The sequence below is a fragment of the Somniosus microcephalus genome, chromosome 9 (assembly GCF_052327205.1).
Source record: "Somniosus microcephalus isolate GS21.2 chromosome 9, FLI_Smic_1.0, whole genome shotgun sequence".
In the NCBI taxonomy this organism is placed as follows: domain Eukaryota; kingdom Metazoa; phylum Chordata; class Chondrichthyes; order Squaliformes; family Somniosidae; genus Somniosus; species Somniosus microcephalus.
The window spans coordinates 233,450,254-233,475,005 of record NC_140995.1 but is presented as its reverse complement, the minus strand read 5'-3'; the positions used below and the strand labels follow the sequence as shown (position 1 = coordinate 233,475,005).

The 24,752-nt window shown below is 48.3% G+C and overlaps 1 protein-coding gene across 3 annotated transcripts in view; it reads left to right on the top strand.

Moving 5' to 3' along the window:
• disp1 (dispatched homolog 1 (Drosophila)) overlaps positions 1–24,752 on the top strand; it is a 300,779-nt gene that overhangs the window by 153,783 nt on the left and 122,244 nt on the right. For all 3 annotated transcript variants that reach the window (XM_085998018.1, XM_085998019.1, XM_085998020.1), the window contains exon 2: positions 791–1,364. In XM_085998018.1, coding sequence (XP_085854144.1) covers positions 802–1,364 — 563 coding nt within the window. In that variant the 5' untranslated portion in view covers positions 791–801. The remainder of the gene's footprint in view (positions 1–790; positions 1,365–24,752) is intronic.

The window sequence follows — 24,752 nt, the reverse complement described above, 5'->3', positions numbered from 1 at the left end:
GGGGCTGCTCTTTCAAAACTGAGATGAGGAGGAACTACTTCACTCAGAGGGTGGTAGGTCCATGGAATATGCTGCCCCAAAAAGCTGTAGAAGCTACATCATTACATAAATTTAAAACAGAAATAGACAGTTTCCTAGAAGTAAAGGGTTATGGGGAGCGGGCAGGAATTTGGACATGAGTCTAGGTTCGGATCGGACATGGCCCTGTGGGTAGCGGAGCTGGCCCAGGGGCCTTGTAGCCTGATCCTGCTCCTATTTCGTGTGTCTAATTCTGTTAGATTCGGGTTTTGGTTCTGTGATATTAGATTGGCGGTTAGGATCAGATCAGCCATGATCTTATTGAATGGCGGAGCAGGCTCGAGGGGCTGATTGCCCTACTCCTGCTCCTATTTCTTATGTTCTTAAATCATATTTCACTCATTTTTGTCCGTAATCAGTGCTACGAGGATGAATTAGTTTAGTTCTTACACATCCTGTTCTGTAGATTGAGATAATACAGGTCTGAAGGCTGTTGTTACTTCAGGATTTTTCAGGTGGTATTTTGAGATGTCACTTTGGATGCCCCTTCTCCCATCTCACCTTCTAATCTACGTATCAGCAATACCACTAATTGGGGTGGGGGGGGATAGATGTTACTCGATGGGATCGGAAAGTTTGACAGTTTTTTTTCTTGGAATACTTTAGAACCTGTCAGTTAATTTTGGTCACTGGTTCAGGGCAGTCAGACAAGGTATCGATGTCTTTTATCTGAAAGTGTTGTGACATCTTGTTTCCTTTGTTCTGTTTTCAGACGTGTGACCGATGCGAAGAAGCTGGTGGAACAAGAGCATGGCTATGAGCAACGGGAATGGTGACTTCATGGTTCAGAGCAATGGCGGTGTCCCATCAAATGCTAACGGTAACAGCGTCCCTGCAGCCTGTGATGGAGACCACCTCTCCCAGCAGCTGTCAGCCAAGGAGACCTCAAGGGCAAAAGTGAGTCAGAACAGTGGTATGCTGCCAAATGGCACTGTTAAGCCTACTTCCCTCCTTCCAGACAGCACGATAAATAACCAAAGACCTGTACCACTGCTGCCACAATGTTGCCACCATTGTCCATACCATCATCCTTTGTGTTGTCACCAACCAGATTGCCATTCTTTGGGAAATACCACCGTCACTTCTCCATTGACGCCCTCTTGCCTGCAAGCTCGCTCCGAGTACCCGACATCTGTGTGCCAAAACAATTCCCCTATCCATCCAACTGGCTGCTGCCTCCAGCCCGCCTCATCTCTCATCGATCACGCTCCCCTTTGTCTTCATCACCGGTGGCCTGACCATTTCCAGCATCAGCCTGTGCAACAGCAACACGTCCCCAACATCAGGTACGCTCCATCAAGGCAAACTTTCACGCGTGTAATGAGTAAACCTTTTTCCTGTTGGTAGTGCCGAGCACAGTTACTGGGGATGGAAGAAAATTAAGATTGAATGAAAATAACATGTGAGTTCTATCTTCAAAAATACGTGTCTGATTCCATGTTTAAGAAATGATATGTCTGTGCGAGTGCTTGGTTTGTCTGCAGTAACCTCTCCTTATATGAATGAGGCACTTCAGAGAGCAGCTCCGTGGCTCAGTATAAGTATTTGCAATGTGGTGTGATTTGATTTTTTTTTCTCTTTTGTACAACATCCACCGAGCTGTGCAGTTTATACATTATATCCTTTCAAACTTGTGCTGTATTTGGAAAGAGTATTTTGAGGTGTATAACACCAGGGTGAGGTATTAGTGGTTTAAAGTACTGGCAATGGGAGTAATTTGAAGGCACGAGTTAAAAGCATTGCCCAAGAAGTGTATTGCGTGACATTTGCATGTATCGGCCTAAGTATTGGTACAAATGCACAAAATAAGCTTAGTGACAGCATTGCTTTTCAATGTTTGAGTGTGTCTGGATTCCAAAGCCATGGACTATCTGCAGTCAGGTGGATAAGCTGCCTGCTTCCATCCCTCCGCTAATGACAGCGGTCTGGGGATGACTCTTCTTCCCTGTGTGTTTTCCCCTCCCTTCCTTCAGGAAAGTACTTAACATCTGCTCAGCAGCTCCCCACACTGACACAACCAGGACTGGGGACTTAATGCCATGGTAAATCCATCTTGTGGCTCACTGCCTGTGCCACAGTGTGTCGGTTTTCCAACTTACTGTGATGCACGTTAATAGAACACTGGAAACAGACCATTTGCCAATATTAGCAAGCAATGGCTTCCTTACAATACTGCCCATTTAACGTCAGTGGGCTGTTTAGCCCTGATGCAGACTCCAGGTTGTTTTGTCGGTTTTCCTGCGAGCTGGCAAAGTGTAGAATTACAACACTTGCTTTAATTTCCTTTGAGTTCTCTGATGGCTCGGTGAGTAAATACATGACCTAGTTTTGTACTGAGCCACAGGGACCAGAGGGTCTCAGCTTTGATTCCTGGTCTGTGCCGACTTGGTTGATCTTGGCTCAAACAGCAGTCGAGCCATTAGCCTCTGGGCTAGTTAGGGAGGGAAGAAAATCAGCCAGGGCTCGCTCCTTCCTCCTGATAGTGATCCAGTAGCTCCTGGAAAGTTTGCATGTGTGAATGTTGAGCAGAAGATCTGGGCTTGGCTGTGATATCTACGATGGTACAATGGCCTGCCAGAACTCACTGCCTTAGTCTCATGTTTGAAGAATAATGACTTGGATGAGCTACTGGAGGCTAGTTGACATCTGTATAATTGCAGCCCAGCAGGGACTGGTGATGTTGGAGAAGGGGGAAGTAGTTTCCTCTTTGATCCTAATTGTAATCAAAATACATTTTATTTTAATTAATCTGGATTCTTCATGTACGGCATTTTACTCACACTGGATCATCAAACTTCCTCAGTTCCTTGTGATAGTCTCATTGCCTTGGTGTATTGTTAAGCATATAGCTGCGAAGTTTCTCGCAGGGGCCTTTTTATATTCACAGTGAGAGAGCAGGGCTGTTCACAACAGTGTGTGGTATTTTATGTGGAACTGTTGCAGGAATCTGAGAAAAGACATTGGATCTTCCTCCCTGTAGCACAGAGCAAGCTTTGCTTGTGGCTGCAGTTGAGTGGATAACTAATACCATCAGTAGCCAGTGAACATGGGAGTTTTAATATTTGGAGGAAAAATTCCTCCTTCACTATTATCTGTTAATAACCCTCTTTCTATCCCAAAAATGTTGGAAATTTCCATTATTTTTCCAATAGGAATGTAAAATACTGCAGTCAGTGATCATTTTTGAGAGAGGAAAAGGGCTAATGTGTCCAAATTCCAGCACTACTCAGACTTGGTCTGATCCTCAGGTCTGAAGATCATCTGCTCAATAGAAAAAATGCTCAAAGGTCTATTCTAACATCTGAGCACTTTTTTTTATTCATTTCACAGGATGTGGACGTTGCTGGCAAGGCCAGCATTTATTGCCCATCCCTAATTGCCCTTGAGAAGATGGTGGTGAGTCGCTGCCTTGAACCGCTGCAGTCCGTGTGGTGAAGGTACTCCCACAGCGCTGTTAAGGAGGGAGTTCCAGGATTTTGACCCAGTGACGAAGGTTGGGCCTGGGCTGGGGGAGGTGACGGGCCTGCGGCCTCCCTGCTGCTGAAATCCCCACTCTCCACCGGTTATGGGGCTGTGCTACCATTGGTAAAAGACCCTCACCCGGGGGGGACCGTGGCCCAGTCCGCGACTCCTGGCCGCCTTCTGTCCACTGCAGCCGTATCCGTATCTTCGCCTCCCATCTCTAAGGCCCATTGCTAGACTCCCCTGCTGCTTTGGAGACAATGACCTGCCTCATGACATTACGTGGGACTGGGGTCAGGTCAGAGGTCAGGTGCGGCGGACATTCGGCCTTGAAGCCAGGCCTTGGCGGGCCAGACTGAATCCATTGGTGGGCCGGACACTCACCGCAGAATACCTAGGTTCTGACCTGCTCTTGTAGGCATAGTATTTATGTGGTTGGTCCAGTTAAGTTTCTGGTCATTGGTGACACCGCCCCCCGCCCCCCCAGGATGTTGACGATGGGGAATTTGACGACAGTAATGCCGTTGAATGTCAAGGGGAGTTGGTTAGACTCTCCTGTTGGAGATGGTCATTGCCTTGCACTTTGTGTGGCGTGAATGTTACTTGCCACTTATCAGCCCAAGCCTGAATGTTGTCCAGGCCTTGCTTTCTATCTGAGGAGTTGCGAATGGAACTGAACACTGCAATTAGCAGCGAACATTCCACTTCTGACCTTATGATGGAGGGGAGGTCATTGATGAAGCAACTGAAGTTGGTTGGGCCGAGGACACTGCCCTGAAGAACTCCTGCAGCGTTGTCCTGGGGCTAAGTTCATTGGCCTCCAACAACCACATTCTGAGGAAATCTATCCAGATGCTTCCATTCCCATTCTGTCTTACGAATGAGATGCTAAACTGAGGCCCTGCCTGTCCTGTCAGGTGAATGTAAAAGATCCCATGGTACTATTCCGAAGAAGAGCAGTGGAGCTCTTCCAAGTGTCCTGGCTAATATTTATCCCTCAATCAAAAACAGATTATCTGGTCAGTAGCATATTACTGTTTGTGGGAACTTGCTTTGCGTAAATTGGCTGCCGCGTTTCCTGCAGTACATAAGAACATCAGAAATAGGAGCAGGAGTAGGCCAATCGGCCCCTCGAGCCTGCTCCACCATTCAATAAGATCATGGCTGATCTGATCCTAACCTCAAATCTTCTATCACTCTGCATCCACCCGAACCCATGTGATCTCCCGGGAGAGGCGAAAAACCAGATAAAGACCCAATGGCCAATTTGGGAGAAAAAAATCTGGGAAATTCCTCTCCGACCCATCTAGGCGATCGAAATTATTCCAGGAGATCACTCTGTCCCTATATTTTCCACAGTACTTACCTTCTGTAAAGGCGATCTCCACCCCAGCCAGGAACAGGAATAAAACCATCTCCTGAAATCTAACACAGAATTAGAACACAGTAGGAGCAGAACCAGGCTACACGGCCCCTGGGCCCACTCCACTACCCACAGGGCCATGACCATTCCGAACCTAGACTTATGTCCAATTTCCTGCCCGCTCCCCGTAACCCTTAATTCCCTTTACTTCTAGGAAACTATCTATTTCTGTTTTATATTTATTTAATGATGTAGCTTCCACAGCTTTCTGGGGCAGCAAATTCCACAAACCTACCACCCTCTGAGTGAAGAAGTTTCTCCTCATCTCAGTTTTGAAAGAGCAGCCCCTTATTTTAAGATTATGCCCCCTAGTTCTAGTTTCACCCATCATTGGGAACATCCTCACCGCATCCACCCGATCAAGCCCCTTCACAATCTTATATGTTTCAATAAGATCGCCTCTCATTCTTCTGAACTCCAATGAGTAGAGTCCCAATCTACTCAACCTCTCCTCATATGACCACCCCCTCATCCCCGGGATTAACCGAGTGAACCTTCTTTGTACTGACTCGAGAGCAAGTATGTCTTCTTAAGTATGGACATCAAAACTGTATGCAGTATTCCAGGTGCGGTCTCACCAATACCCTGTACAACTGCAGCAATACCTCCCTGTTTTTATATTCCATCCCCCTAGCAATAAAAGCCAACATTCCATTGGCCTTCTTGATCACTTGCTGCACCTGCATACTAACTTTTTGAGTTTCGTGCACCAGGACCCCCAGATCCCTTTGTACTTCAGTACTTTCAAGTTTCTTGCCATTAAGATAATAACTTGCTCTATGATTTTTCCTGCCAAAGTGCATAACCTCACACTTTCCAGTATTGTATCCCATCTGCCAAATCTCTGCCCACTTACTTAGCCTGTCTATGTCCCTTTGCAGGTTTTTTATGTCCTCCTCACTCACTACTTTCCGTCCCATCTTTGTATCATCTGCAAACTTTGATATGTTACACTCGGTCCCCTCCTCCAAATCGTTAATATAGATTGTAAAGAGTTGGGGACCCAGCGCTGACCCCTGCGGAACACCACTAGTTACTGGTTGCCAATCTGAGAACGAACCATTTATCCCAACTCTCTGCTTTCTGTTAGAGAGCCAATCCTCCACCCACGCCAGAATATTACCCCCAGTCCCGTGATTTTTTATCTTGAGGAATAATCTTTTGTGTGGCACCTTGTCAAATGCCTTTTGGAAGTCTAAATACACTACGTCCACTGGTTCCCCTTTATCCACCCTGTATGTTACTTCCTCAAAAAACTCCAGCAAATTTGTCAAACATGACTTCCCCTTCATGAAACCATGCTGAGTTTGTCCTATTAAATTATGTTTATCCAAATGTCCCGTTGCTGTCTCCTTGATGCACTATCAACAACACCAAAGACTACGAGTTGAACTTATACGAAGTAGGCTTTTATTGACTAAGAACTGGAGCATGCCTCTGCCAGTGGATCTATCCTAAGAGCTCCCGGGGGAAGGGTGGTGAGTCACCTTTATACCCGGGCTTAGGGGTGGAGCCAGGGGCGGAGACATGCCCGGACCTGTACAGAGTTAACAGTGGTTTACCACATTCACCCCTCGTTCAAAAAAGAGTCCGGCGGGGTGAAGTGTACGAAAGTCTCTCCGGGGGTCTTGTCTGCCGTAATGATCTTCGTGGTGCCGGCTGCGGCGGTTCTTTGCCCACGGCCGCTTCTCGCGTGGGACGGAGCACTGGTGTGTCGTCCTCTCGGGGTAGGGATGGCACCGGCATGTCGTCAGTTCGTGGTAGACACCCCGGTGGTGCGTCGTGGGTAGTGGTGGTGGGTGGAGGTAGTGGATGGTGATCGATGGTGTTTCGGGTGGTACCTGAGGGTGCGAGGTCTCGAATTGAGACTGTGTCCTCCCGCCCGTCAGGATACGCCACGTAGGCGTACTGTGGGTTGGCGTGGAGGAGGTGAACCTTTTCGACCAGGGGGTCCGTCTTATGGACGGGTCCCGGAGACGTCAGCCATGGCGGTAGTGATGTCCCCGAGGTGGATTTCCTGGGGAAGACGAACATCTTCTCGTGAGGGGTGGCGTTTGTGGCAGTACAGAGCAGTGATCGTATGGAGTGGAGCGCATCGGGGAGGACATCTTGCCAGCGGGAGATTGGGAGGCCCTTGGATTTTAGGGCGAGCATGGCGGTCTTCCACACCGTTGCGTTCTCCCTCTCTACCTGTCCGTTACCCCGGGGGTTGTAGCTGGTAGTCCTGCTCGTGGCTATGCCCTTCTCGAGCAGGTACTGGCGCAGCCCGTCGCTCATGAACGACGAGCCCCTGTCGCTGTGGATGTAATTGGGGAAGCCAAATATGGCGAACAGGTCGTTGAGGCACCTGATGACTGTGGCGCTGGTCATGTCCGGGCAGGGGATGGCGAAGGGGAAACGGGAGCACTCGTCAATAATATTGAGGAAGTATGTGTTACGGTCAGAGGAGGGAAGGGGCCCCTTGAAATCGATGCTGAGACGTTCGAAGGGGCGGGTGGCTTTAATCAGGTGTGCCCTGTCTGGCCTATAAAAATGCGGTTTGCATTCGGCGCAGACCTGGCAGTTCCTGGTCATGGTCCTGACCTCCTCGATGGAGTAAGGCAGGTTGCGAGCTTTAATAAAATGGAAGAACCTGGTGACCCCCGGGTGGCAGAGATCATTGTGGAGGGAGGTCCGTAGCCTATCGACTTGTGCGTTGGCACATGTCCCACGGGATAGGGCATCTGGGGGCTCATTAAGTTTCCCGGGCCGGCATAAGATATCGTAGTTGTAGGTGGATAACTCGATCCTCCACCGCAATATCTTATCATTTTTGATTTCCCCCCTTTGTCTGTTGTTAAACATAAATGCTACTGACCGTTGGTCAGTGAGCAGGGTGAAACGTTTACCGGCCAGGTAATGCCTCCAGTGCCGTACAGCCTCCACTATCGCCTGGGCCTCCTTCTCGACTGAGGAGTGTCGAATTTCGGGGCCCTGGAGGGTCCGTGAAAAGAAGGCCACAGGTCTCCCCGCCTGGTTAAGGGTTGCGGCTAGGGCGAAGTCGGATGCATCGCTCTCCACTTGGAAAGGGATGGACTCATCCACTGCGTGCATTGTGGCCTTCGCAATGTCCTCTTTTATGAGGGTGAAGGCCGCACGGGCCTCTGCCGTCAGGGGGAAGGAGGTTGACTTGATGAGGGGCCGGGCTTTGTCCGCATAGTTGGGCACCCACTGGGCGTAGTAAGAGAAGAACCCTAGGCATCTCTTCAGGGCTTTTAGGCAGTGGGGGGGGGGTAGTTCCAGGAGGGGGCGCATTCGGTCGGGGTCGAGGCCGATGACTCCGTTTTCCACCACGCAGCCAAGAATAGCGAGGCGCGTGGTGCGGAACATACATTTTTCTCTGTTGTATGTCAGATTCAGCCGTTGGGCCGTACGGAGGAATTTTTCTAGGTTGGCGTCGTGGTCATGCCGGTCATGGCCGCAGATGGTGACGTTGTCTAGATAGGGGAAGGTGGCCTGCAGCGCGTTCTGGTCAACCATCCGGTCCATCTCCCTTTGGAAGACCGAGACCCCGTTGGTGACACCGAAGGGGACTCGGAGGAAGTGGTAGAGGCGACCGTCGGCCTCGAAGGCCGTGTACTGGCGGTCCTCAGGCCTGATGGGGAGCTGGTGGTATGCCGACTTCAGATCAATCGTCGAGAATACCCGGTATTGTGCTCTCTGGTTGACCATGTCAGATATGCGGGGAAGTGGGTATGCGTCTAATTGCGTGTATCGATTGATTGTCTGGCTGTAATCAATAACCAGGCGCTGTTTTTCGCCGGTCTTCACTACCACCACTTGGGCTCGCCATGGGCTGGTGCTGCCCTCGATAATCCCTTCCCTCAGGAGTCTTTCTACTTCTGATTTAATAAAGCTCCTATCCCCGGCACTGTACCGCCTGCTTTTAGTCGCAATTGGCTTGCAGTCTTTGGCAAGGTTAGCAAACAACGGGGGGGGTTTGACCTTCAGGGTGGACAGGCTGCATACTTTGCGCGGCGCCGTGTTTAAATTCTGCCGGCTGCAGACTGTAAGTGGGGGCAGGGGCCCGCCATATGCCATCGTGACGCTCTCCAGATGACACTGGAAGTCTAATCCTAGCAGTACGGGAGCGCAGAGCTGTGGCAGGACGAGGAATTTAAAATCTCTGTACTCCACGCCGTTCACTGTCAGAGTCGCTACACAGTAGCCGCCGATGTCCGCCGTATGGGACTTTGAGGCCATAAAGACCTGGTGGCGTGTGGGCATAACCGATAGGGAGTAGCGTCGCACCGTGTCGGGGTGGATGAAGCTCTCCGTGCTTCCGCAGTCGAAAGCACAATTTGTGGCATGGCCATTTACCTTTGCGTTCATCATGGACCTGGCTAGTTGATGGGGCCTAGATTGGTCCAGGGTGATGGAGGCCATCGTCGAGGTCGGTGGGTCGCTGTAGTATTCGCCCACGCCGGGGGCCTGGTCTCGAAATGGTGTCCAAGATGGCGGCTCCCCCGCGGCTGGTGGTGCCCAAAATGGCGGCCCGCACGGCTCACACGTGGTTGGTGGGGTCCAAAATGGCGGCCTGCACGGTTCACACGCGGCGCTGCTGGAATTGGGGGTCGATTTCGCCCTGCACACTCTCGCGTAGTGGCCTTTCTTGCCGCATTTGGAGCAGGTCGCGTCCTTTGCTGGGCATTGCTGTCTGGGGTGCTTGGCCTGGCCGCAGAAGTAGCATTTCTGGCCTCTGGTCATTGCAGCTGTAGTTGGGCTGCTGGCGGCTTGTGGCCTTACCGGGTCCCAAGATGGCTGCTCCCGTGACATCCACGTGGCCATCCGGTCAGGGGGGTAGGCGTCCATGTTCTGGAGGGCCACGTCTAACGAGTTAGCGAGGGCCACCGTCTTCTGCAGGTCGAGCCCCCTCTGTTCCAGCAGCCTCTGCTGAGTATAGTTGGACCTGATGCCGGCTACGTAGGCGTCTCAGATCAGGTCTTCCGTGCATTCCTTGGCTGTCACCGCTTTGCAATTACAGGCCCGGCCGAGGACTCTCGGTGCCAGTAAATATTCGACGCCCGATTCCCCGGGGCGCTGTTTTCGGGTAGCCAGGAGGTGTCTGGCGTAGACCTCGTTAACAGGCCTCACGTATTGTTCCTTTAGCGTCGCGATGGCGGCCGCGTAAGTTGTGGCGTCTCGGATGATCGAGTAGACTCGGTGGCTGACCCGTGAGTTCAAGACAAGCCGTTTCGCGTCATCTGTAGTGACGGTAGTGCTGGAGGCCTCCAGGAAGGCTTCAAAACAGCTTAGCCAGTGTTCAAAGTTATTGGCTGCATCTGCTGCTTGAGGATCCAGGTCTAAACGTTCCGGCTTCAGGATTTGCTCCATGTCGAAAATTTAGTCAATAAAATTGATGCACTATCAACAACACCAAAGACTACGAGTTGAACTTATACGAAGTAGGCTTTTATTGACTAAGAACTGGAGCATGCCTCTGCTAGTGGATCTATCCTACGAGCTCCCGGGGGAAGGGTGGTGAGTCACCTTTATACCCGGGCTTAGAGGTGGAGCCAGGGGCGGAGACATGCCCGGACCTGTACAGAGTTAACAGTGGTTTACCACACTCCTTAATAATGGACTCTAACATTTTACCAACCACAGATGTTAGGCTAACAGGTCTATAGTTTCCAGCCTTCTGCCTACTACCCTTTTTAAATAAGGGTGTTACATTAGCAGTTTTCCAATCTGCCGGGACCTTTGCTGAGTCCAGAGAGTTTTGGAAAATTATTACCAATGCATCCACAATCCCTACCGCTACTTCCCTCAAGACCCTAGGATGCAAGCCATCAGGTCCAGGGGATTTATCCGCCTTGAGTCTCATTATTTTACCAAGTACCACTTCCTTAGTGATTTTAATCGTATTTAGTTCCTCCCCCCCTAGAGCCCTCTGTTTGTCCAGTGTTGGGATATTCTTAGTGTCCTCTAGTATAAAGACTGATACAAAATAATTGTTCAGTGTTTTTGCCACCTCCATGTTTCCCACCATTAATTTCCCGGTCTCATCCTCTAAGGGACCAACATTTACTTTAGCCACCCTTTTTCTTTTTATATAACTATAGAAACTTTTACTGTCTGTTTTTATATTTTTTGCTAATTTACTTTCATAATCTATCTTCACTTTCTTAATCAATCTTTTAGTTATTTTTTGCTGTCTTTTAAAGACTTCCCAATCTTCCATCCTCCCACTAGATTTGGCTGCCTTATATGCCCTTGTTTTTAGTCGGATACTATCCTTAATTACTTTACTTAGCCACGGATGGCTATCTTTTCTTTTACACCCTTTTTTCCTCAGTGGAATATATATTTTTTGGAAGTTGTAAAATAACTCCTTAAATGTACACCACTGATCATGTACCGTCCTTTAATCTATTTTCCCAGTCCACTCTAATCAATTCCGCTCTCATACCTTCATAGTCTCCTTTATTCAAGCTCAGCACGCTTGTTTGAGATCCAACCTTCTCACCCTCTAATTGAATATGGAACTCAACCATGTTATGGTCACTCATTCCAAGGGGATCCTTTACTAGGACATTTTTAATTAATCCTGTCTCATTACACAGGACCAAATCTAAGGTTGCTTGCCCCCTGGTCGGTTCAGTTACATACTGCTCAAGAAACCCATCCCTAATACACTCAATGAACTCATCCTCAAGGCTGCTCTGCCCAATTTGATTTGTCCAGTTAATATGATAATTAAAATCCCCCATAATTATAGCTGTTCCCTTATTACAAGCCTCAACTATTTCCTGATTAATACTCCGTCCAACAGAGTTGCAACTGTTCGGAGGCCTATAGACTACACCCACTCGTGTTTTTTTCCCCTTATTATTCCTTATCTCCACCCAAACTGTTTCACTATCCTGCTCCTTTGACCCAATATCATTTCTCTGTATTATAGTGATTCCTTCCTTTATTAACATAGCCACCCCACCTCCTCTCCCTTCCTGCCTGTCCTCCCTGATTGTTAAATAACCTGGTATGTTTAATTCCCAGTCATGGTCACCCTGCAGCCATGTTTCTGTAATGGCCACAAGATCATACCCATATGTCGTTATTTGTGCCGTTAACTCATTCACTTTGTTACGAATGCTACGTGCATTCAGATAAAGAACTTTCAAATATGTTTTGTAACACTTAGTTCCTGTTTTTTCCCTTTTTAGTACTTTACTTTTTACTCCATACCTTCTGTCCCTTCCTGACACATTCTGTTTTTTAATTCCCCCACTGCTACCTAAGTCTATGATCTTCTCTGTTGTCATTTCTATTATTTGCTCTCTAGAAACCTCCCCCCCACTAATTAGTTTAAAGCCCTCTCTACAGCCCTAGTTATATGATTCGCCAGGACTCTAGTCCCAGCACTGGCCAAGTGGAGTCCGTCCCAACGGAACAGCTCCCTCCTGTCCCAGTATTGGTGCCAGTGTCCCAAGAAGCAAAACCCATTTCTCCCACACCAGTCTTTGAGCCACGCATTTAACTCTTTTTAATTTTCTTTATCCTAGCCATATTCGCTCGTGGCTCAGGTAATAACCCAGAGATTATTACCCTTGAGGTTCTGTTTTTTAATTTGACCCCTAGCTGCTCATACTCCTTTAACAGAACCGTCTTCCTTGTCCTATCTACGTCGTTTGTACCAACATGGACCACGACAACTGGATCCTCCCCCTCCCACTCCAAGTTTCTTTCCAGCCCAGAAGAGATGTCCTTAACCCTGGCACCGGGCAGGCAACACAGCCTTCGGGACTCCCGCTCTTGACTGCAGAGAACCCTATCTATCCCCCTAATGATACTATCCCCTACCACTACAACATTTCTTTTTACTCCCTCCACTTGAATGGCCCCCTGTACCACGGTGCTGTGGCCAGGTTGCTCATCCTCTCTGCAGTCCCCGCTCCCGCCCTCACAGGGAGTAAGAACCTCGATCCTGCTGGACAAGAACAAGGGCTGCGTCTCCTTCAACACTACATCCTGGATCCCTGTACCTTCCTCACTCGTAGTCACACCATCCTGTCCCTGACCACGGACTACATCTGCAGTAATTAACTTCATAGGTGTGACCATCTCCTGAAACATAGAGTCCAGGAACTTCTCCCCCTCCCTGATGTGTCGCAGTGTCTGAAGCTCGGTCTCAAGCTCCATAACATGGAACTTGAGTTCCTCTAGCAGCAAACACTTGTCGCAGATGTAATCACCGTGAGCCTCAATGGAGACCACCGGCTCCCACATCTCGCAACAGTAACACATCACCTGCTCCATTCTATATAATTAATTAAATTTCTTATTATTAGTTATGAAGACCCTGCCCGGATATAGATGATAATGTCACACCACTATTCAATAGGACTTACCAACTTAAAGGTATAAAAGAGAAGAGAAGGAAGAAAACCAACCAACCAGCTGATCACCAACCTCCTCCTTGAATACTGTCTGTGGGGCCTGTTTGGTTGACTCGTCTCGCTGCTCCGCCTCCGCAGTGCTGTCTAAGCCTGGGAGTGGGGAACAAAACAGAGCAAAAAACACACCCTCACCTCCCACTTGTCCGAACTCTCCCACTTAGCAAAACTCCAGCAGCACTCAATGCACAAAGCACTCTGTGCACTGCACTAGCCCCTCCCCTTTTATACCCGGATTCTACTTCCGGTTTAAACTGCCCAAGAGTTTAAAAAACCATTAAAAAATTAAACTTACTTCAAATAATTGACTTCTTAACGCACTAAAATTCACAAAATACACTTAAATGATTTTTCTCTCACTTGGCAAAACTCCAGCACCACTCAATGCACAAAGATTATGGCTGATCTCCTGCCTCAACTCCATTCACCGGCCCTATCGCCATATCCCTTGATGCCCTTACTAGTCAGAAATCTATCGACTTCTGTTTTGAATATACCCAATGACGGAGCCTCCACAGCCCTCTGGGGTAGAGAATTCCAAAGATTCATCACCCTCTGTGTGAAGAAATTTCTTCTCATCTCAATCCTGAATGGCCTACCCTTTATCCTGAGGCTGTGGCCCCTGGTTCTAGACTCCCCAGCCAAGGGAAACATTCTCCCAGCATCCACCACATCAAGCCCTGTAATAATTTTGTATGTTTCAATGAGATCCCCTCTCCTTCTTCTGAATTCAAGAGAATACAGGCCTAGTTTACTCAATCTCTTCTCATACGACAACATCCACCCCTTCAATGGAAAGCGCAGCAAATAATTCCGATTGGTCACATTTGACAGCCATGGATTCCCGGCCAGGCTCGAGCAGATAAGGACACAGGGTTGAAGGGTCTAACGCTAAAACTCACCGCAATTGGATTCCTTCCAAATGAATTTTATTCCATTATAACATTTTACAAGCTTCAGTGCAGTATTAAAGAATAAATTCAAAACATATGTCAATGTGCTCCAGACAAACTTATCGAACCCAAGCACCATGTTCCAACGCAGGAGCACAGATCCGAACTTGGCACAAAAACAAGTTCACTGCAAGACATTAATCTAGTTCAGTAAGCGCCAAATCAATAGAATTTTCTGACAAAACCAAGCAAGTCAATTCTCTAGCCAAATAGCAGCAACAAAATACAATTTACAGCCAACATGGAAACACGTCTATAGCTGGGGCAAGGCAGCATTGGTTACAAATTGAACTCAAGTCGTGAGCTGCGGATTCCCCACAGCTCACCCATGGTCACTGACCATCATTGGAAACAATCTAAACAAAACTCAATCCACACAAAAACAGTTCACAGTATTTCTGTCCAAATGAAATATCCCATCTCCCCCCCCCCCCCCAATCTTGCTCTCTTGCAAAACAGCAAATGGAAAATAGGCTCCCTGGACATGTTACGCTGACTACAACAGAGACTACATTTCTAAAGCACTTCATTGTTTTTAAAGCGCTTTCGGATGTCCTGAGATGATGAAAGGCGCTAAGGAAATGCAAGACTTTTTCCCTGCTCATCAGCTCTGTAAATGAGCCAAAAATCCTTTAAGTTGTTGTGTGTATTTCCTTCTAAAATGTACAATTGTGGAGTAACATGGGGCACACATTATTGGTACATCAATACATTTTGACACAAATGGGTAACCTGTGAGTTCAAGAACACAGTTGGCTGTTTTTGGAGCAGTGGGAGTACTGGTGCTGAGTGAAGCCCAACCTTGTGGGTCTGTCTGTTTTCACAAGCCAGCTGCCTTCCCTCTCAGGCCGGGCATGTTGTGTGACACAGTAGAGCTAATGAGGAAGGGAGAAGAATTGGGTTTATAAGCCAGAAAAATATACGTGGAGAGACCCAAATCTGTGTTCGTATTCTGGTCCTAATGGAGTCTAATGATTCCTGCTAATGGGAAACACACTGCACAGGGGACTTCTTGAATATTTCAGCCTTAAATGGACATTTAAATTTCTTGGACTTTTGGAACGGTTTTATAACCCTGATTGATCAAAGTAGTGTTGCTGAAACACTCAGTGAATGCATTTTATCCAGTGAATATCCAGTGCAGTATGGGATATTAAATATGGCTGCTTCTAAGCAATTACTTGCAGTTGGTGCAGTCGTAAAGACTAGTTCATACAGGCAAATTAAACTCCAAGAGAACATCAGATGAAAAAGGCACTTGAGCTCATTTCATCTCATCCATTCAGAATGCCAACCCAAATTACAAACTTGCATTAGTTTGCTGCTGTTCCTGATAATATTTTTGAAAAGTGGTGCTCATAATATAACAGTGATCATATTTGGCCCACCATCCCATTCAGGTGGCCCAACAACAAACCTGCTCCTTGACTGGCTTATGTTACCCCCAACTAACGGTCTGTCTGACTGGGATATCTATGTGGGGAAGATTTTGGCTTTCACTCAGCAACTGTTGAATAGATATGACTGAAAGCAGGAACTTTGTAGAGATTAGCCTAAATGACACAGTCCCTGTCACCCGACTGCATGGTATCTGGTAGCCCTTCTCGGCATTGGCCCTCCAGACACGTGAGATTGTAGCCCTCAGCAAAAAAGCTTGTGGGTAACCTTGTGCTAGAAAGTTAAAAGCAAGTCACCAGCATCTCCACTGACTTAGTGGGGGGAAAGTGGCACCTGGTGCAGAGCTGAGCCATACAGAACCGAAGGTCCCAGTTTCAGCTGTTGATCTGTGCTGGGGAACGCTGCAGTCACTGAGTTAGGTGGGCAAGGGGAAAACAGCTGGGGTTCCAGCTCGTGCTCACTTGCTAGTGCTCCTTGCTGAAAGTTGCACACCTAGGGATGTTACATGAGGACTGGATCAGGTTCACCTGCAATGCTGTCAATGGGCAATTAGCCTGCCAACACTGTGTCTCAGCTCACACGTGAAGTCCGGTCACTTTGATGAGGTACCAGAGGGCTGCCAGTGCCCGTAGACAGTATCACGAGGAATCAGTGTCTTAAGGACAAGAGGGGGGAAATTGGATTTAAAGCCCTTTTTAAAAAAAAAAAATCTATTCTGGAAACATTGGACAGCAAATGTCATACTTTTAATCGAACCATTGGTATGAGCATGTGACATAGTTTTACTCCCCCCCCCCCCCCCCCCCAACAACATCACCAGCTGAAAGTGATGACACAAAATACATATTGTTGTTTCACTCCATCTGTCCCCAGTAACGGGGGAACCTGATCCATCAGTACGAGTTCTGGAAGAGTAATTACTGTCCGATACTAATAGCCTCTGACATTCACACCGGCCGGCGACTGGCATGAAGTGCTTTGCTATAAAGCCACGATCTCTTGACCTTTTCACACTGATGTTGTGACCATCAAGACTAAACAGTGTTTGAACATGCAATTCCCATGCCCTCTGCCCCTCACCTCAGTCACAGTCTCTGAAAGGCTGAGCTGTGTGTTTTAAGTACAGCTGCCCCATATGGGCGGAGGGGCGGGGGGGACTGTTTCCTGTTTGAAAGTGTTAATAATTTACTGTTTCTACTGGTGATACACTCCCTGTCAGCTCCGTATGCATCTAGAATTATCCTTGTGAACAGGAAGGGAGGGGTTTTTGTTGTACCATGTTACCCATCAATATTAGTGATTTCCAATACCAGCATCTTCACTTTGGTAGCAAACTTATGGTTGCATCATATTGTTACCATACTGATTTTGTATTGTTATGCAAACAAAAAAATGTTTTAATCAGCTTTAAAGAGGAAATAGGTGGGTATTTAAAAATTGGTTGGTATACTATTAAATCCAATTCCCCAGCCCCGTTGTCCCCTCCTCTCTGAATGCATTGGTTCTTGATTCCCAGTATCTCCCCAGAATGGCCATTTATCCTGTGTGAGCCTGGGTAGTTAGTGTCGGAAGGCAATTTGATAATGAAGGGTGCCACAGCCGAGTCTATTGCACTTTCTGGCTGCGATCACTGGGTAGTCACCAGGAGTGATTTTACTTCCCGTTGCCTGGGCCACTTGTTGCAACCCTCGTGCTGCGGCACTGAGATCAGCTGGAACAATACCGAGCTGGGATTAAACTTGGGAGCTTCCTGGCCTGTATGGCTCAGTCCAACACTCAGCATTTCCCAGTGGAGTCATTGGGGAGCTTTGGAGCACTGGGAGCTGATTATGTGACAGCAAGAGAACTTTATATTGATTCCACAATTAACTTTCATTCTGAAATTAAATTTGAAAGAATAATTTGTTTATTTGCTCCAACCTGATCACTCCTAAACCACACACTGACTGCAACCAAGGGTGCCTTCAACTCACTTCCATTCACATTGACATCTATTCCAGTACAAGAATTTTCAGATCCCTCACTCACTGGGATTTTTCCAAGAGCCACCTGCCTCATTTCAGGGCAGTTTTGTGCCTTGGACTTTTCACACACCACTCAGTTATATCAAACTCTGGATAACTAGGTATGGGTCATAAATGCCAGCAATGCCCACATCCCAAGAACGAATAGAAAACTGGGTAGAGACTGGTAAAACTCAAAAAAAAATTAATCCTTATACTGTAGGCTGGGTTCCCACCAGGTCCCAGCAGTGACGGGGCAGTGTGCTAACCAACAGGATCATGCATTCTTTGGTGCCGTCTCCTCTTCCCTCTTTCAAATAGCAGCTCTCCTCTGGTGTGGCTCCCAGTAAGTCAGAAGATTTACAACAAAAGCTTTAGACTATGTATTATTCCATCATTAAAAGAGAAATGTTCACATTTTGATAACGCTTTTCTGAATAGGCATAGAAGGACTGCTGTAAGGAGAACTGTCTGCTGTCAAGGTGGAGCTGTGTTTAAAGTGGCCTGTCTCTTTAAAGCAACCGTCTAACTGTTCGTAAATAGGCACATCCTGATAGCGGTTCGAAACTAATTGCTGTTGCTAAGGAACATTTGTTTCTAGATTGGCAGTTGTTTGCAGTTCCTCAGCTCTTCCCCTTGGGGAGAAATCGAGTTATCAAAGTCAGAAAAAACAACACAAAGCGACTGTCTTTTAAATGCTTTCTTCAATATTACTTGTTTATTGATAGGTTCCCTCCTTGTTCAGTTGTGTTTTGCTTTAAGTTGAAAGTATTCATGAATTAGTATTTGGCAAACTAGTTATTATTTGTGGAGATACGATTAGAAGAGTTATGCATCTGGTGCCATTTGAGCATCACATCAGTGGCAAAAACTGATGCGTTTTGACAAGGTTTACACTTTTCCTTGAAGCCCCTTTAAACAGTAGCTGGGAGATCATGTTCACTGTGCATCAAGTTGATCTGAACAGAATGTGATCTTTCCGTGTTTACACTCACCTTTGCTCTCACCCAGTTCATATGCGAGGCGGTGTCTAGTTACCAGAGATGTACTGAGCTTCACCTTCTCCTTCACCCCCAACCTCCCCATACAAAGTGACCAGAGATTAGGTTCGGGCTGTTTATGCCAGTCTGATTTAAATTCCATTAATGTGTCAAACTTTAGACGCGGCGTCAGGAGGTGAGCAGCTTCCCTCGGGTGAGCTGCCAGGTCTTGTGTGAAACAGATGATGTTCAAAGTTTCATATTTTTATTCACACTCACATCAGACCGATATAGTGCAGGTTTGATGTAGTGTAGAGCTACTTCATCTCCTCCCTCCCCACCTTCCCCAAATGGGACAGCCTTAATTGCAGCCACATGTGCCAATTTAGTGCAAAAAATGGTGGGGTGTTTTGAACTCTGAACTCTTCTCCAGAAGCTGATTCTTTAGCTCCTTTCTTTGCGAGCCCTTAATAGATAGGGAGAAACTGAGACTGTCACCCAACTTGAGTTGGACATGCATCCAATGTATGGAGCCAAAGAGGCCATGCTACATTGTTTAGCATCCTACTCTGTTGAGAGGGCACCAGTATGTGAGTAAATCCCCCACGTCGCCAATCCTTCATGGTTTTTCTTTCCCCTCCTTGCCAGGTCATTTGAAGTTCTTTCCTGCTCCACTGACCAACTCCTCAGTTATACCAAAACTGCATCCATAGCTGGAAGCGATGGCAGAAAAAGGATGGGGCAAGCCCATGGAGAGATCTATAGATGAGAGCTAAAATTCTAAACTTATTGCTTTGGGTGGCGGCAAGTCGTTGAGGGCCTGGTTGATGGGGGAGCCGGATACGGGCAGGATACGGGCAGGAGAGGGTGATGGGGGGCAGGATACGGGCAGGAGAGGTTTGAAGAGGGTGATGGGGGGCAGGATACGGGCAGGAGAGGTTTGAAGAGGGTGATGGGGGCAGGATATGGGCAGGACAGGTTTGAAGAGGGTGATGGGGGCAGGATACGGGCAGGAGAGGTTTGAAGAGGGTGATGGGGGCAGGATACGGGCAGGAGAGGTTTGAAGAGGGTGATGGGGGCAGGATACGGGCAGGACAGGTTTGAAGAGGGTGATGGGGGCAGGATATGGGCAGGACAGGTTTGAAGAGGGTGATGGGGGCAGGATACGGGCAGGAGAGGTTTGAAGAGGGTGATGGGGGCAGGATACGGGCAGGAGAGGGTGATGGGGGGCAGGATACGGGCAGGAGAGGTTTGAAGAGGGTGATGGGGTGCAGGATACGGGCAGGACAGGTTTGAAGAGGGTGATGGGGGCAGGATACGGGCAGGACAGGTTTGAAGAGGGTGATGGGGCAGGATATGGGCAGGACAGGTTTGAAGAGGGTGATGGGGGCAGGATACGGGCAGGAGAGGTTTGAAGAGGGTGATGGGGGCAGGATACGGGCAGGAGAGGTTTGAAGAGGGTGATGGGGGCAGGATACGGGCAGGAGAGGTTTGAAGAGGGTGATGGGAGCAGGATACGGGCAGCAGAGGTTTGAAGAGGGTGATGGGGGCAGGATACGGGTAGGAGAGGTTTGAAGAGGGTGATGGGGCAGGATACGGGCAGGACAGGTTTGAAGAGGGTGATGGGGGCAGGATACGGGCAGGAGAGGGTGATGGGGGCAGGACTCTGGGCAGGACAGGTTTGAAGAGGGTGATGGGGGCAGGATACGGGCAGGAGAGGTTTGAAGAGGGTGATGGGGCAGGATAGGGGCAGGAGAGGTTTGAAGAGGGTGATGGGGGCAGGATACGGGCAGGAGAGGTTTGAAGAGGGTGATGGGGGCAGGATACGGGCAGGAGAGGTTTGAAGAGGGTGATGGGGGCAGGATATGGGCAGGAGAGGTTTGAAGAGGGTGATGGGGGCAGGATACGGGCAGGAGAGGTTTGAAGAGGGTGATGGGGGCAGGATACGGGCAGGAGAGGTTTGAAGAGGGTGATGGGGGCAGGATACGGGCAGGACAGGTTTGAAGAGGGTGATGGGGGCAGGATACGGGCAGGAGAGGGTGATGGGGGCAGGACTCTGGGCAGGACAGGTTTGAAGAGGGTGATGGGGGCAGGATACGGGCAGGAGAGGTTTGAAGAGGGTGATGGGGGCAGGATACGGGCAGGAGAGGTTTGAAGAGGGTGATGGGGGCAGGATATGGGCAGGAGAGGTTTGAAGAGGGTGATGGGGGCAGGATACGGGCAGGAGAGGTTTGAAGAGGGTGATGGGGGGCAGGATACGGGCAGGACGGGTTTGAAGAGGGTGATGGGGGGCAGGATACGGGCAGGACAGGTTTGAAGAGGGTGATGGGGGCAGGATACGGGCAGGACAGGTTTGAAGAGGGTGATGGGGGGCAGGATACGGGCAGGAGAGGGTGATGGGGGCCGGATACGGGCAGCAGAGGTTTGAAGAGGGTGATGGGGGGCAGGATACGGGCAGGGGAGGGTGATGGGGGGCAGGATACGGGCAGGAGAGGGTGATGGGGGCAGGATACGGGCAGGAGAGGTTTGAAGAGGGTGATGGGGGCCGGATACGGGCAGCAGAGGTTTGAAGAGGGTGATGGGGGGCAGGATACGGGCAGGGGATGGTGATGGGGGTCAGGATACGGGCAGGAGAGCGTGATGGGGGCAGGATACGGGCAGGAGAGGTTTGAAGAGGGTGATGGGGGCAGGATACGGGCAGGAGAGGTTTGAAGAGGGTGATGGGGGCAGGATATGGGCAGGAGAGGGTGATGGGGGCAGGATACGGGCAGGACAGGTTTGAAGAGGGTGATGGGGGCAGGATACGGGCAGGAGAGGTTTGAAGAGGGTGATGGGGCAGGATATGGGCAGGAGAGGGTGATGGGGGCAGGATACGGGCAGGAGAGGTTTGAAGAGGGTGATGGGGCAGGATACGGGTAGGAGAGGGTGATGGCAGCAGGATACGGGCAGGACAGGTTTGAAGAAGCTGGAGTTTGTGGGAGGTGGACGATAGCAGGCTAGCATTCGAGTAGCTGAGTCTGGAGGAGATGTAGTGTCAGCAGCAGTTCTAAAGATGGGGCGGGGCAGGCAGGGTGTTGGAGGTGAAATTAAGTAGTCTTGATGCAGGATTAAATGTAGTGTTTAAAGCTCAACTCGGGGTTGAACAGGATGCCAAGATTTCAAACAGACACCTTGAGAGAGGGGGAATGGAGTCAATGGCAAGGCAGCTGAGTGTGTGGTGAAGCTGAAGACAATGCCGTTGATCTTGTGAAAGCTGCTATATAAATGTGTTCTTTTTCTCCATTCTATTTTCTTTCTTTCCTGATATTGGGCTAGAGGAAGTTGTGACTCATCCAGGACTTGATGTTAGACAAGTAGTCTGACAGCACAGAGGCAGTCAAGGGGTTGACAGTTTTAAAGAAGTGGAAGACAGGGTAACATCAATGTAGACGTGAAAGCTGCCTCAATGCATGTGAATCCTGAATGGTGGCGTGTAGATAAACAAGACGAGAGGGGGGCAAGGTTGGATTCTTGGGGGACCCCAGAGATGACAGAGGAGAGCAGGGAAGCCATCGCAGGAGATAACCTGGCTGTCTACAGATAGGTGGGAATGGACCCATGCAAGGGCAGTCCCATGAAGCTGGATAACAGAGGAGAGACATTTGAAAGAGTATGGCGTGGTCAACCATATCAAATGCTGCAGAAATATTGAGGGGGATGACATTTAAGGCTTCTGTATGAAATGAGTTCAGGGAGTCGCAACCCAGTTTCTAGGGATTGTAGATACACAGCACAAAGCTGTCCATAATTTGTCAGAATCTTGCACTAATATTGGCAGTTCAGGTCTGGTAAGAGTGTTCTTCTGAGGGCAGAATTAAAGCATGATGGGCGATGGATCCCGATCTGCATTTCCCCGCATGATGAGCCAGGAATTTCAGCCAGGTCACTAGCCAGTTGTCAACTGAGGCCAGGCACTTCCCCACGGGAACAAGGAACAAAAAGACCAGTTACATAGAAGCATTTTATTGGGATTCCTTTACTTGCTGTACAGCAGCTGGGATGACCCTGCTTCCCTATAGCATTCCTTTGCTTCAGAGCAAGAAAAGGAAAGAGAATCTCAGTTTGGACAACTCCCACGGTCAGGCAGGCCACGAGTGGAGAACGGCAAGTTCGCCAAGGGCCATAGATTAAGGGGAAATGGGTCGAAGATGGCCTATGGCTATGTTATGAGTACCACTCATATAAAGTGAGCATTGCATCTAACCCGTGCTTCACCATTTCTACTCGTTAGTGCAGGAATGCTGAGGCCAATTGTGCCCCAGCTGAAATCAATTAATGCAGATGATCGAACTTGGGACCCTCCTGGTTTGGTTTGGCTTAGAACTACACCAGACGTATTTCACAACCAAACCATCGAGGGACCGGTGACTTATTTTTGTTTTGATTTATTATAATTTATGACACAACTAAACTGTTTCCACTGGCAGGAGAGTCGGTATCCAAAGGACACAGATTTAAAGTAATTGGCAAAAAACAGAGACGAGATGAGGAGAATTCTTTTTACGCAGCAAGTTGTTACGATCTGGAATGCACTGCCTGAAAGGGTGTTGGAAGCAGATTGAATAGTAACTTCCAAAAGAAAATTAGATAAATACTTGAAATGGAAAAAATGACAAGACTGTGGGGAAAGAGCAGGGGAGCGGGACTAATTGGATTGCTCTTTCCAAGAGCTGGCACAGGCACAATGGGCCGAATGGCCTGCTTCTGTGCGGTATCATTCTATGATAACTATTCTTAAAAAAAGTGCTCTGAATCCACTGCACACTTGGTTGCAGTGAAGTGCCCTAATGTGCTGGTAAATGATTACATAAGCTGCATAAGGTTCCTGATAGAGATGGTATGGGGCAATAAGGACCAACTACCTGCCAAGACTTGTTAAGTGAATGCAACATTAGTTGTAGGGGTTGACAGTTGATGAAATCACCTCGGCTTTCTCGAGTAGTGCAGGTTCACAGTCCCGCAGAGCTGGAGAAAAGATTTATTATCGCTAGCTCAGTCCCAAGGGTGATAGACCCAGGCTATAAAAGTGAGAGGTAATAGTGACAGTCAATAAATCCTGTGTATTGAGAATGCATAAACAATCCACAGGATAATTACAAACTGCACTAAAGTGTTTTAAATTTAACTTCATGCTTCATCGTGGTGCCACACATGACAAATCTTATTTAAACAGATGACGGCTTGTAAGCCCTAATGCAGTGTGGGAGAGGAGACCAAATTGATCTGTCACCAGCAGGTAACTGGGAAATGTTTTTACAAATAGACAAGCACACCGGCTTTGAATGCTTTCCATACTAATCAGCAGTATTTCCTTTTATTCCACCTGTCCCCCCAATTTTCTTTTGTCCTGAAGGCATTGAATCTTGCTGCCCCTTTCCCACGCTAGCTGACATTGCCAATGGTTATCTCTCCTCAGGTACTGTTCTACTTGCCTTCAAAACAGTCATTATTACTCTCCTTCTCAAAAAGACTATCTTCGAGCCTTCTGTCCTTGCCAATTACCACCCAATTTCTTCTCTGTAATCTTTGAACATACTATTGCCTCCCAGCTCAATGCCCATCTCTCCGGTAACATCCTGTTCAAATCCCTCCAGTCCGGCTTTTGTACTTCTCACAGCACTGAAATGACCCGAATCAAATTAATGATCAACATCATTTTGTGAATATCGTAGTTTATCCCTCCTCATCCTCTTTCACCTCCCCTGCAGAGTTTGACATGGTTGACCATGGCATCCTAATCCATTACCTTTCCTTCACTGTTCAGTTCTGCGGGACTTCCCTTGCATGGTTCTGTTCCTATCCTGCTGAACGTAGCCAGCATATCTCCAGCAATGGCATCACGTCCCTCCACACACTGTTACTTTCAGGGTCCCCCAAGGGTACTTGTCCCCATCTTTCTCCTCTACATATACAGGGAACGGTAGCATAGTGGTTATCTTACTGGACTGGTAATCCAGATGCCTGGGCTGATGATCCAGAGA